The sequence below is a fragment of the Elephas maximus genome, chromosome 7 (genome assembly GCF_024166365.1).
Source record: "Elephas maximus indicus isolate mEleMax1 chromosome 7, mEleMax1 primary haplotype, whole genome shotgun sequence".
NCBI classification, from domain to species: Eukaryota; Metazoa; Chordata; class Mammalia; order Proboscidea; family Elephantidae; genus Elephas; species Elephas maximus.
The window spans coordinates 129,770,479-129,782,526 of NC_064825.1; the positions used below are offsets into that span (position 1 = coordinate 129,770,479).

The 12,048-nt window shown below is 47.8% G+C and overlaps 1 protein-coding gene across 5 annotated transcripts; it reads right to left on the reverse strand.

Annotated features, from left to right (window-relative positions):
• Window positions 1-1,136: 1,136 nt before the first annotated feature.
• On the reverse strand, window positions 1,137-11,370 carry LOC126081102 (RNA-binding protein 4B). Of its 5 annotated transcripts, none has more exons than XR_007518286.1 (4): window positions 11,277-11,370; window positions 10,200-10,623; window positions 2,436-4,874; window positions 1,137-1,725 (listed from the first exon to the last, which is right to left on the reverse strand). XR_007518286.1 is itself a non-coding variant. In XM_049892590.1 (4 exons), the coding sequence occupies exons 2-3, from the start codon at window positions 10,609-10,611 to the stop codon at window positions 4,207-4,209; spliced, it is 1,080 nt and encodes a 359-aa protein (XP_049748547.1). In that variant the 5' UTR covers window positions 10,612-10,623; window positions 11,277-11,370; the 3' UTR covers window positions 1,137-1,725; window positions 4,198-4,206. The 5 variants fall into 5 exon arrangements, 3 of the variants coding, with proteins under 3 accessions (XP_049748547.1, XP_049748546.1, XP_049748545.1); XR_007518285.1 differs by having other exon boundaries at window positions 1,137-1,806; XM_049892590.1 differs by having other exon boundaries at window positions 4,198-4,874.
• Window positions 11,371-12,048: the final 678 nt, after the last annotated feature.

The following is a 12,048-nucleotide window of genomic DNA, read 5'->3' on the forward strand; positions in this document are numbered from 1 at the left end:
ACCTTATCTTCCCTTCTGTGAAACGGGCAGTCCTGCCACCCTGCAGAATGCTGATGCTAACCTGGGCTTTGTGTACCTCACTAGTTGGGGTGTGTGCTTGGGCACGTGAACTTCTCTAGACTGTACTATCCTACCCCCCAAAGGAGGAAAAACTCTTCAGCTATCAGGATTATTTGGACTATAAAATGTGTGTGTGGCGGGGGAAACACTATGTAACTGTTGGTAAGATATTACATGCAGTCAGAATTTACATGCTAACGTTTCCATATAGGGTACAATAAAGCTTAAATAGGGTTAAGTCCATCAGTGAACTCATTTTACAGGGACCTAAGTGATGACAGGAGCTCTGGTGGCGCAGTGGTTAAGAGCTCAGTCGCTGACTAAAAGGCTGACAGTTTGAATCCGCCAGCCGCTCCTTGGAAACCCTATGAGGCAGTTCTAATCTGTCCTATAGGGTCTCTGTGAGTTGGAATCTACTTGACAGCAACGGGTTTTTGGGAAGCAATGTCCACAACAGTCTTTTAAAACAGGACAGACACCCACTTAGATTGTTATCACTGCTAATCAATACCCTATTTATTTTTGGCTCAAAATATTATGATGTACACATCTCTCTTTCTGATATATCCCAACTACCCTATTCTTGCTCGCATATTTGCATGGGAAGAGAGACCTTTTTAAATAGTTCATAATTAAGTTTCAATGTACACTATTATGAATTAAGCAGTCTTCATTTTAGCATGACATCCCAAAGGTAGGTTTCTCTACTGGCTCAGAAGACTATGAGTCAGCCGAACAGGTCTCTGGAGATATTCCGGTGTAACCTTTTCCTGACGCAGGCTTCTCCCTGTGGGGGCTTGCCCACTAAACTGTGCTTGCCAGCCTTCTAACTGGAAGCAGCAGCAGCTCTGGGTATTCAGAGGAAGGCAGTCTGCCCACCAGCTGTAGCGTATTTCTCAGTGGCCCAAGATGTTGGCTAACTTCCCACTCACTGCTGAAGCCACAGTACTCTCCTCACTAAGTTCTCCTTCTACTCTATCTGTTCACTTGAACTTTTTGTAGGCTGAGCACAAGTGGGAAGGAACCAGAAAATACTGGGGGTAAATAACAATCACACAAGCACAAAAAGATACTTAAGTGTTAGAAACGTTTATTTGCCAAAAAAAAAAAAAAAAAAGTGGGAGGAGTGGAGTTAAAAACAAGGCTCAATTTCAGCTAATGCTGTACCACGATCACAGGTCGGACATAAAAAACAAAACAAACAAACAAAACAACACCAACCAAAAACCCACCAAAACCCCCAATGGTCCTGGCAATGTCAGAAGATTAGCTTCAGTGTTAGATTCCAGAGCTTACAGAAGAGTGAGAGGCTGCTTGCTACTCCATGGTCATTCTAAAGGGAAGGAGGTGCGGCGGGTAGGCAGGGAGAAGGAAAGCAAGATAAGAGGGGCTCCACTGTACAGGAAAAGGGGGGTGCCAGCATACTCCTTACCTAGGGCTGCTCAGAGGCTGAGAATATGAGGAGCAGAGCGAAAGGCTACAGAGACTAGTATCAGGAAGGAAGAAAAGTCAACATAGAAGAATTAAGAAAGAAAACATAGTTGGTCACAAACTCCTTTGTTTACTGAAACATGAAGCAATGGAAACATCCCGGCAAAGGGGACCGCGCTGAGCAAGCTCTCATATATGACCGCAGCCCGAGGGTTCAGTCCGCAATTATCCTACCTGAAAGAGAGCACAACACAAGAGGCTTACACAGTGCCAGGGGAGCAGCTCGGCTCCGAGTACAAGGGCCCTGGTCCCGTCCTGTATTCCAGGGGGAGAAAAAAAAAACAAAGAACAAAACAAAACCACATCAGTGTGGATCAAACTGCTACCACGTAATTACCTGGGAATCTACTAAGCACTATATAGCAATCTACTTAATAGCTATCCACAGGACAGGATGCAGTCTATCTGGAAGACTGCTGTGGTGGCGATAAAGACATCTTTCTGATTTTCTTCCCCATCTTTTAGGCAAGTCAAGCCCTGTGACACAGGGCTACTGCTGCTGCAACAAAGGGCATACCAATATTCCATTACCAAGAACCACAATTTAATTTTGGGGTCCAAGAATAGCAGAAGACTCCCAGATCTCAAAAATGGTCAACTGCACTATTCTGCATTTGTTTCATTTTTATCTTTCATAGTCCACCAGTTTCCAGAAATGACAATCCCAAAGGGCAGGGTACCAAGGAGTGGTCATTCACCCATCTCCAACACACCTACATGTCCTAACTGTCATAGATTTAGAGCCATTAACTCCAGTACTTTCCCTAACTGGCCAAATCTCCCTTTCCAAATCAAAAGAAATCACTCCTAAAATTTTCTACTACTTCCATTGATGATGGGAACTCCAGACACCAATGGTTGGGGGGAAAAAAAAGTTAACTCACACCAAGTTCCTCTACTTATTACAGACAAGGGCCAAATCTCGGTCTTGATCTGTGTCAATCGACTTCAAAAGTTGTGACGCTCTTGGATCAGTTCTGCTAGAGCGAGACCCGGATTTGGCTCCCCAACAGTTGTGGAGTATCTCATCCTGGCAGCCTCATTAACATCAGGCTCCTGGGACTGCAACCAACTCAGGGTTATTCAGTCCGTTGGAGGTTCATACCTGGAAGGTAAGTTTCTTTAAAAGTCATCACTAAAAAGAGGTTAGTTCAACAACCACTGCTCATAGTCAAAAAAAATCACTTAAAAGTACCCTCACAGTACTCTTTCAAACACCACAATGTACTAATTTAATGTTTAACTTTGAAACATATTTGAGAGAAACGTGTCATCTGATAGATGATACCATCTTACTTCAGAGGCATATCTTACTTTGTGGTAGATCCAGCTGCAAAATGACAAACCATCCAAGTTGTAAGATCGTGCAATATACACATGAGCACACGCTGCTGCCAGTGGTTTCAGGAGATGCCGGGTCTTGCCGTCACGGTCATATAGGATGTAACTACGACAGGTTCACACCATATTTGTTTTTCACTTTACAAAAAGGGGCAAATTCCCATAGTTTGTTTTCTTTTACACACGAACCAAAGGGATCCGTTGGGAATCCTTGACACCTAGTGGTAAACTACTGGGCATCCAATTCAAGCAATGCTCAATTTCAAGGTATGAGAAAAACCGTGAGAATATAGTGGTTTTGAGCCATTTCCACTCAGATAAGAGGTTTATCAGTCTCTCTAATAACTGCTAATTATTTTAGCCATTCCAACACCTTTGGTATGAAATGAAAAATGAAATTTTCAGGGTCACCACAAGTGGAATTTTATACACCTCAGAAGATTACCAGCTTATCTAATTCATTAAGTGCTTCTCCCTTAAACAAAAATTGCTAAAAGAAATGGAAAGCCTCAGGCTCTAAATGATAGCATCACAGGCTACAAAGAAGGGCACGTGCCAAACAGGTACTCCGAATTACCGATAAAGAAGGGACTCCATGGGACAGGCATGAAAACAATCAGGTTTCAAGCGAGCTCTCAACTGAACCACCTAAACTTTATAGGACTTTCTTTGGCTTACAGACGTATGATGTAAGACTAGTTTTCTATGATAAAGGCTAATGACCCAAGAAGCAAATTTATTAACAAACTGGAAGTCTCAAGTTAAAATTCTCCATTACTAACTCCTGAACCCAAGGATTTTTATAGTGCAAGGAGAACGGGTTTTGGAATCAGCCAGACCTGACTGAATCTTCACTCTACCTCTCGATTACCAAATGACTCTGTACAAAATACTTAACCTCTACGACCCTTACTTCTCTCACCTGTAATAGAGAAAGAAGACCTCAAAGGCTTACCGTGTAGATTAAATAATACAATGTACACAGAGCACACGCAACAAATGTTAGTTCCCTTATCTACTGGTCTGAAACCCAGATCTGCTCACACCTGACTAAAGAACAAGATGCTCACTAACAAATTGAGTACGCTGTTATTCTCTCAGAAGGAATAAATTGGTTGGAGTCACACAAAAAAACTTCAACAGGCCAAATGAACCTCTGGGTTAGGCTGAAGAAATATTTAAGACTATTAATTGTACCTTTTGGATACTGTCCCGACAGCAAGCAGGTTGCTCTAGCCTCTATCAAGCACGGGTCTCTTTCAGGAGAACTAAATAGAACCATAACCACTCCCACCCCACTCTCACCTCCAGTCTTTAAAAGGCTGAGTACCGCGCTCGGTCCACGTACTGCTCCCGTTCGTACCGAGCCATGTCATACAGAGAACTCCGCACAGCTGCCGACGCCTGAGACAGCTCACTCTCTGGCCCATAACCGTAGCCCTCTCCAACCGTGGGGAGCACGGCTGCAGTGCGGCGCAGGGGGCTCCTGTCTCTTCCGTAATAGGCGGGCGTGGTGGCAGCAGCAGCGGCCATAGCAGCTGAGGTGGCAGCAGCGCCTGAGTTCGCCAATAGGTGTCTGTCATAGGGATCGACAGAAGTGGAGTTGAGGTGACTGGTCACAGCTGGATTCTGGACCTGCGGCAGATGGGACATGGTCTGCTCTGCATAGTTGTACGCAGAGGCTGCTGCCGCCGCCGCCACCGCCTCATAAGAGCGGACCCGGTAACGCTTATAGTAGTCAAGTGCTCCGTAGGCATCGCTGTAATACACGGACTCCCCGTAGGCCGTGCTGTAAGGCGCGCGAACCGCTCCGTACTGTTCGCTGTACTGCTCGGTGAAGTCCGCCACACGACCCGTGCGGTCTACTGGGCACTCTTTGGACCAGTGCCCCTCTTTCCCGCACCGATAGCAGCCGCTCTGGTCTCCCATCCCGGGCGCAGTCCGAAGCCGGCTGGTGGACAGCTGCACGTGCATTCGTTTGCCTTGAGGAAACAGATGTAAGAAGATTCATTAAAATTCATTACCCTTCCCTATCCTTCCCCAAATGCAAGTGAACTAGGTGGCATAAGACACACATGCGCTCCTGTGAACCTATTTCAGCAATTGCCTCCAAAGGACATTGAAATGAAGTTTTAATATATATGAGAGCTAGAAAACATGAGCCCTCAGAGACCAGTCAATGTTTTCCACTTAGCCCAGCCGTAAACCAGACTTCCTCCTACTTCTCTCTCCACAACTTTCCTGCCCTCACCCCCGCAGAAATTGAGTAAGTTTCCACTTCACTGCCAGGACTGTTAGTAACAGGATTCAAAACCTGCCGTTACTTCCTAATCAGATATCCAACACAACCAGAGTTCTGCAGGATTTGGCAAGCACCTTACCAGCCTCCACTGATGACCACTCACGGGCACATAGGGCCTGAGCGTTCACTGCGGCTTAGAAATCGCAGCAACCTTCTCTCCAGCTTCTTTCTTCCAGCCATTTCGGCACGTGTCACCAGAGGGCGCTCAAGGTGGAGTGCACAAATCATAGTTGGCTCACCAGCTGCTTCTCCAGCACCCGTTGCATTTATGAGACCCTCCAGATTTCAACCCCACTCCCACTTTTGTCAGCAAGGGTGAATCCATACCTACTGTGGAAAACTACTTGAACACCAATAAAAATTAGATCTTGAAACAGTGCCAGTTTCTTAGGGGCAATATGCTGTTCCCTCTGGTCCCAGGTAATGGGATGATCAATATTTCATCCTGCCCGAAAGTCTGATATTCTTTCTAGCAGGTTAGGAAAATGCAGCCTCTGGGCAACACAGGAACAAGCCACACCTGCACTTCCAGGAACGACCGGCACCGAAGAACAGCTAAGAGGAGAACCGCTCTTTGCCCAGGGCTTGTGTCACCAAACCCAGGGACCCTCACTGATGAAAGCATCCAAGGTACTATCAACGTGGTTTGGGAAAAGGATTATTCTTGGCATTAACTTTGTCCCAAACTCCATTAAGACTTTGGAGAGCAAGCCAGTGTTTTCTGACTGTAGCAAAAGGCAGCCAGTCCAGAATGTAGGGAGCAGTGGGGCCGAGTGTCCCGCCCTGGAAGGGCTGCCCACAACAGACCCGCCCACCACAATCAGCAAGTTGCCCTCTCTCTAACAGAGCTTGTTCTGGATGCGGCCTCGCACACCCCCATCCTGCTGGAAAGAGCCCGATCCAGGACGGCAGCCAGAACAGAGCCATGCACTGAGCCTGGGTGGGGAGCAGGTTAGTGTAGTCGTATCACTGTAATCAAACTCATTTTTGCCAAAACGGCTAAGATTTCTACCACACCAGTTCTTAGTACTTGCCTTTTTTAAGCAGAAACCAAGGTGCTGAGGCTTTTTACCTCCAGCTGCTAATACAGAGGCAGCATTCACCATGACCACTGATAAGAGCCAACAAATACCAAACGGGAGAAACTCTCAGAAAGTGGATGTAGTCACATTTTTTCTGAAACTGAAATACTCCCAACTCTTCGAAGTTATTAAAGGCCACGATGCTAACTCTTCTCAGGATATTTTTGCTTCAGTTTCTCTCTCACATGTCAAAACCACATCCATTGCCGTCGAGTCAATTCCAACTCAGAGTTCCCTAAAATTTACAAGAGAGGATGACAAGGTTGCTTGGCTTTCGCACATGCAGGGTGACATTAAGTCCAATTCTGAAGTCAGAGTGACTATGCCAACCTAAAAGGCAGTCAATCCAGAGACACAGAAGTCCATTTTCAAGGGGCAAAAAATCCAATTAAACCTTGTACTTGTTTACTCCTGTAGATTCTGGGTTTGTTTTTACAGAAACAAAGTTCAGTGATTTTTTTCCTTGATGTCTGTTACTAAATCTAATCTTCACTCCTGATTTTTCTGTATTTAGACAGTGGGGAATCATAAGCTTATGTGACCACCTGTGGCAAAATCTATCTGTCGTAGTTATGAAAAACATGCTGGTAAAAAAGTTTTTACCTAGAATTAAAAGATCTTTACTAGATATGGTAGGTTCCTTCCCCACCCCCACCCCCACCCCGCCCCAATCATCTTTGCAGTGATATTAACTGGGGTTTTAATTTTAATTTCCTAAAGTTCTTATAACAATTGAAATATACTTAGACTCATTATCTTAAGGAATCAAGCCACAGAAGAGGGAAAGAAGATTAAATTTCACCACCCTACTACACGTGGAGAGGCTAAAAGCCTAAAGATTTTCTGAGATCTCCAAAAGTTACTGAAATCTGCTGCCAGCACTTTGCAGAAAACCAGCCCAATAAAACTGTTTTCTTCTGAAGCTGCAACAGAAAAGAGTATTAAAATGCTGAGAGAGGTGAGAAACTTCGGGCCCCAGCTTCTGAGCTCCCATCCCAGTGCCAGGGCCCAGAGAAGGCTGGGGAGGGGTGGGGGCGGGCAGTGATACAAAGCTGTGCTCCATGTAAGGCTTCTTCACACAGGGAACAAGAGCCCCCTGAATGCTTACACACCGTTCCCAACTCAGCTGCCCAAACTGTTACCTGGGAACAGCTGCTTTCGGGCCTTCCAACGCACATCATTTGCTAATTCAATAGCAGTTCAATTCACTGGTGCTTGTGGGGAGGAAAGAGATCCAGAAAGACTCAGGTAAACCCAGACTCTGGTGCTTCCATTTCCAAGTCACAACGTAGAAGACAAAATGGTGATCATAACATACAGAAATAAAGGTTTCGAAAGATGCCCAGAGGCACACTTCAGAGGCCACCTTCATTAGTGGGAGGTGATGGAAAAGGCTTTAAACTGAAAAAATGTGACAAACCGGTATCTAGACTGTATTTTGTATACAACTGCAACTTATTACCCAATGCTCAACTTTCTCTTGTCATCTGGGAAGTATGCGTTGGTCATAAAATGCCTCTAACTCAGCGCAGAGCGCTCTCTCCAGAGAAGCCACACTAAGGATGTGCAAATTAAATGCAGGATTTTTCTTTTCCAATTCAGTTTACTGCCTATGCTGAGGAAGTAATGACGTTTTTAAAAACCTCATGGATCAGTTCGCTACTTAGATATATATCCACTTCCTGAAGTAATTAAACTTGTTGCATTAAAACACAGGCTCCCCCTTCCCAAGCTACTCCCGTCAATGAGCTTAACTCATTTTCCTTTTGGAAACCCTGGTGGTGTAGTGGTTAAGAGCTATGCATACTTTTTTCCTTTTATCCAATTGTATATTAAAAAGGTAAGGCCATGTTTGTACCTAACTTTAAGCGCATTTTGTTTACACTTTGCCTGTTAAGAGAGAATCCCTCTTCCCTCTTCTCCATTGTTCGTTTAGGATCTCCCCCTTGCCCCCCGCCAACTGAAAATACTGCAGAACCATTTTTAAAGCTACCTGGAGTGCAACACCATTCCAAAATAATACCAGTAATAACGAAGTAAGTGAATACACAGGGAAGGCTGAACTGTCACAGTTTATGTAACTTTCTAACCATAAGGGAAGCACTCACTGTGCACACAGCACTCACCTGTCATCGTATAGTGCCGTCATTGTCAAAACCCTTCCACGCCTATTGCCTTATTCTAGCCCCACTACCATCCTGTGAGGGAGGCACCAGGAATTGGTACCTCTACTTTGTAAGTGGGGAAAATGAAACAGAGGTTAAATCACTCGTCCAAAGTCATACGACCAGTGAAGTTGCAAGTATCTACAACTCTGCCCTTTTCTCCAAAGAGGAGCTCAAAGTCAGGGCACCAGAGCTGCAGCCCGAGGTGCTGGGTGGTGCCCCTCTCCGTATCTCAACTACCTGCAAACTTTCTAACCCTTTTCTGGCCATATTTCCTCTACTCCCACCGTTACTTCTTTTCTCAGTTTAGCCGAAGGCCCTTATGTACTTCTTAAGAACCCTTCAGTGGCACTCAGGGCAAAAACATTGTTGACTTACATACCAGAAAAGTGATGTGAATGTGTGGTCCGAAATGATACTGTCAACAGAAAACTTGCAGAGTAGTGGTGTCCAAAAGAACTTTCTAGGATGATAGAAATGTTCTGTCTCTGCGCTAATATGGTTGCCACTAGCCTCATGTGGCTACTGAGTGCTTGAAATGTGGCCAGTACAAGGGAGGAACAGAATCTTAAATTTCATGTACCTTAGTTCCATGTGGCTAGTGGTAACCATGTTTTCAGCACAGTTCTAGCGGGTCTTCAGATGATCTCGTGTGGTATTAATGACAACACAGGTACCTTTGTTATGGACGTAAAGTACATGACCCGCTTTCTGGCGCCCTGCTGGGATCTCCACAGCAGCACCACCATAATTCCCACTCAGTCTAATCTTATAGGAAATACCTCTTTTCTCCTGAAGTGTTGCTTTTTCCCCCAGGGTTAATTCATAGCAGGCGGAGAACAGTCTAGGGCGTTTTTCTCCTTGCACTGTTTGTATAGTCCCCAAGAAGGAGCAAATGTGAACACCCACAAAATACACCCAGAAATCCAGATTCACCACTCAAATGTATACCATAAGGCTTCTCCTGGATGTCTCTTTTCCTCTTTCTACCACTACATATGCCCCCAGCATTTAACCCCTCAGACAGAAATCTGCCAGTCCTGACAAAAGCAGCAGGAGAGCCACAAGCCTCCATCCTCCCTTCTCCAGGGAGGGACTTATTTGCTAGGGCAGATTAAACTCCCAACAGCGCACCATGAAGGAAGCCCACAGGATAAAGTAACCCCCAATGTGTGATTCTAAGCAGTTGTTGAGGAGTGTCTTAGCAAACCTGAGAAGCAGAAGCGTTTGCTTCCCCGAGTAAACTGTGTAGCAGCAGCAAATACGTTGCTGTTGTTCACTGTGATCAGGTCGATTCTGACTCTTAGTGACCCTAAGTGCTAGAGCTGCTAACCAAAGGGTCGGCAGTTCGAATCCGCCAGGCGCTCCTTGGAAGCTCTATGGGGCAGTCCTACTCTGTCCTACAGGGTCGCTATGAGTCGGAATCGGCTCGACGGCACTGGGTTTTTTGGGAAGCGTGCAGGGCAGAACTGCTCCGCGGGGTTTTCAAGGCTGTGATCTTTTGGAAGCAGATCACCAGCCCTTACTTCCGCGGCGCCTCTGGGTGGGTCTGAGCTGCCAGCTTTTCACGTAGTAGTCCAGCAGCTTAACCATCTGTGCCATCCAGGGCCTCACGTAGTAAACGTAACACTCTCTACTGTTTCCAGCTAAAACAGAACGAAAGAGATCAGCCCACCAACCCCAGAGTCTCGTGTTCTCTGCTCTTGTCTTCAGCCACACCCCACCCCGCTCTGCCACCCAGGCCCCAGAGCAGTTCACCTTGGAACTCTGTGTTGTCAAGGCCCCTGATGGCCTCAACTGCATCCTCTGCCCGCTCCATGTGTACGAAGGCGTAATCCTTCACGATGTCACATTCGATGACAGGACCATACTCCTCAAACTTGGCCCGAAGCTCTTGGTTGGTACAAGTGGGGCTGATGTTGCCCACGTGTAACTTGGTTGAAGCTTTGCTCTTATTCTTGCTGGCTTCCACGTTGATGTTCACCCCGTGCAGCTTGTAGTGGTGCAGGTTGCGTATGGCATCCTCGGCCGCCGTCTTGTCCTCTATGTGGACAAAGCCGTAGTTCTTAATGATGTCACATTCCAGCACCTTCCCATACTGCTCGAAGAGCGAGCGGATCTCCTGCTCTGTGGCCTCCCGGGGCAGGTTTCCGATGAACAGCTTCACCATCCTGACAACAGCCTGGGAGAGAAGACACAAAACTTCAAAAGTTGGGGGTGGCACCAGAAATTTCAGAGCAGTGCATTTTAGTTTAATCATTCTGAGAAGTTCTTGGCGCTTTCAAGACCCTCGCACAGGCGTCCATTAGTCTTTTTCAACAGAGGGAAAAAGGTCTGTTCCTGTGGAGCAGCACGAGCTGAGTTTGACAGATGCAAACAAAAGGTCGGAGGTCATCTCCGTAAAATGAGGCACATTTAAGTAACAGGTTTAGCTGTCTCCTGTCGTAATCTTTTCGGGGGGTGGGGAGAGGGGAGAGGCCAAGCAGAAGGCGAGAGACACAGGTCTGAGCGTCCCCGGTAACAAGATTTTGGAGGGAAATCTGTGTACCGCTCCTCCGCACGTTATCACCGTTCAAGACAGTCTACGAACGAAGAGCCGCCCTTTGGGTCCAACCCGGGACCCCGCAGCGGTCCGACCTCCAGCCCCTCAGCCCCAACAAAGGCTCCAGCCGACCCCCGCCCCGCCTCCTCCAGCTGGACCCGCCTCCTCCAGCTGTCTCCCCGGACCTCCCGCTGCAAGAAGTGAACCCCAAAGCCTGGGCCGTGCCGCTCCGCGGGAGGCCCGGCCCGGCCCGCCCCCGGGCTCTCCACACCCCCCCAAGACCCGCCTCGTACCTCCGGGTGGCGGCGGCGCTGGCGGCGGCTCCCGCGTCAGAGCGAACCCCTCAAAATGGCGACGGCCGCTCGAGCCTCGGCGCCACCGGGCCCTTTCTCGCGCTCCGGCTCACGCACGCGCGAGTGCGCGCTCCCGACCTCCCCTTCCCCTGACGGGAGCCGGCCGACCAATCCCGCTGCCACATGCAAACGACGGCCTGAGGCTTGGGGCGGGGCTAGCTGGTGAGAGCGCTGCGGAGCGGAGGCCGGCCCGCCCCCAGCCGCCGGCCAGCCAATCACCACCCTGAAAGGGAGGTCCGCGCTCTCGCGTCAGCAGCGCTCGGGGCGCGACCACTGTCTTGGTGAAATCAGAAGCCCGAGGGAGTTACTAGGCGTCACAGTGGGTCGTGCTGTTGCCCTGGGAGGCTTGCGGGTGGGGTGGGGGTCGGGTGGGAGAGATGACAAAGGGTTACTGGTCCCCTGAACGGGGCTTTCTCAGGGGGCTGGCCAGCCTCTCTATAGGAACTGGGGGCAACCTTTCAGACATGCAGAGGCGCCAAATTTTACGCAAACTGGTTTTCTTTCTGGAGCTTTGAAAAAAAAAAATTCTGTTTTTCACGGGAAACGTTTTATTCATTGTGAGAAAACCGAGAACCAGGAAGCAGAAAGCTAGTCTTTGGCAGAGCTGGGACAGCTCAGAGGCCTCTCCACCCAGGCTGCTGTCAGTCGTGTTTGGTTGGCTCGTGTGTACGCGGGGCTGCCTTTCTGGCTCTAGTTAGAGTACAGCGCTACT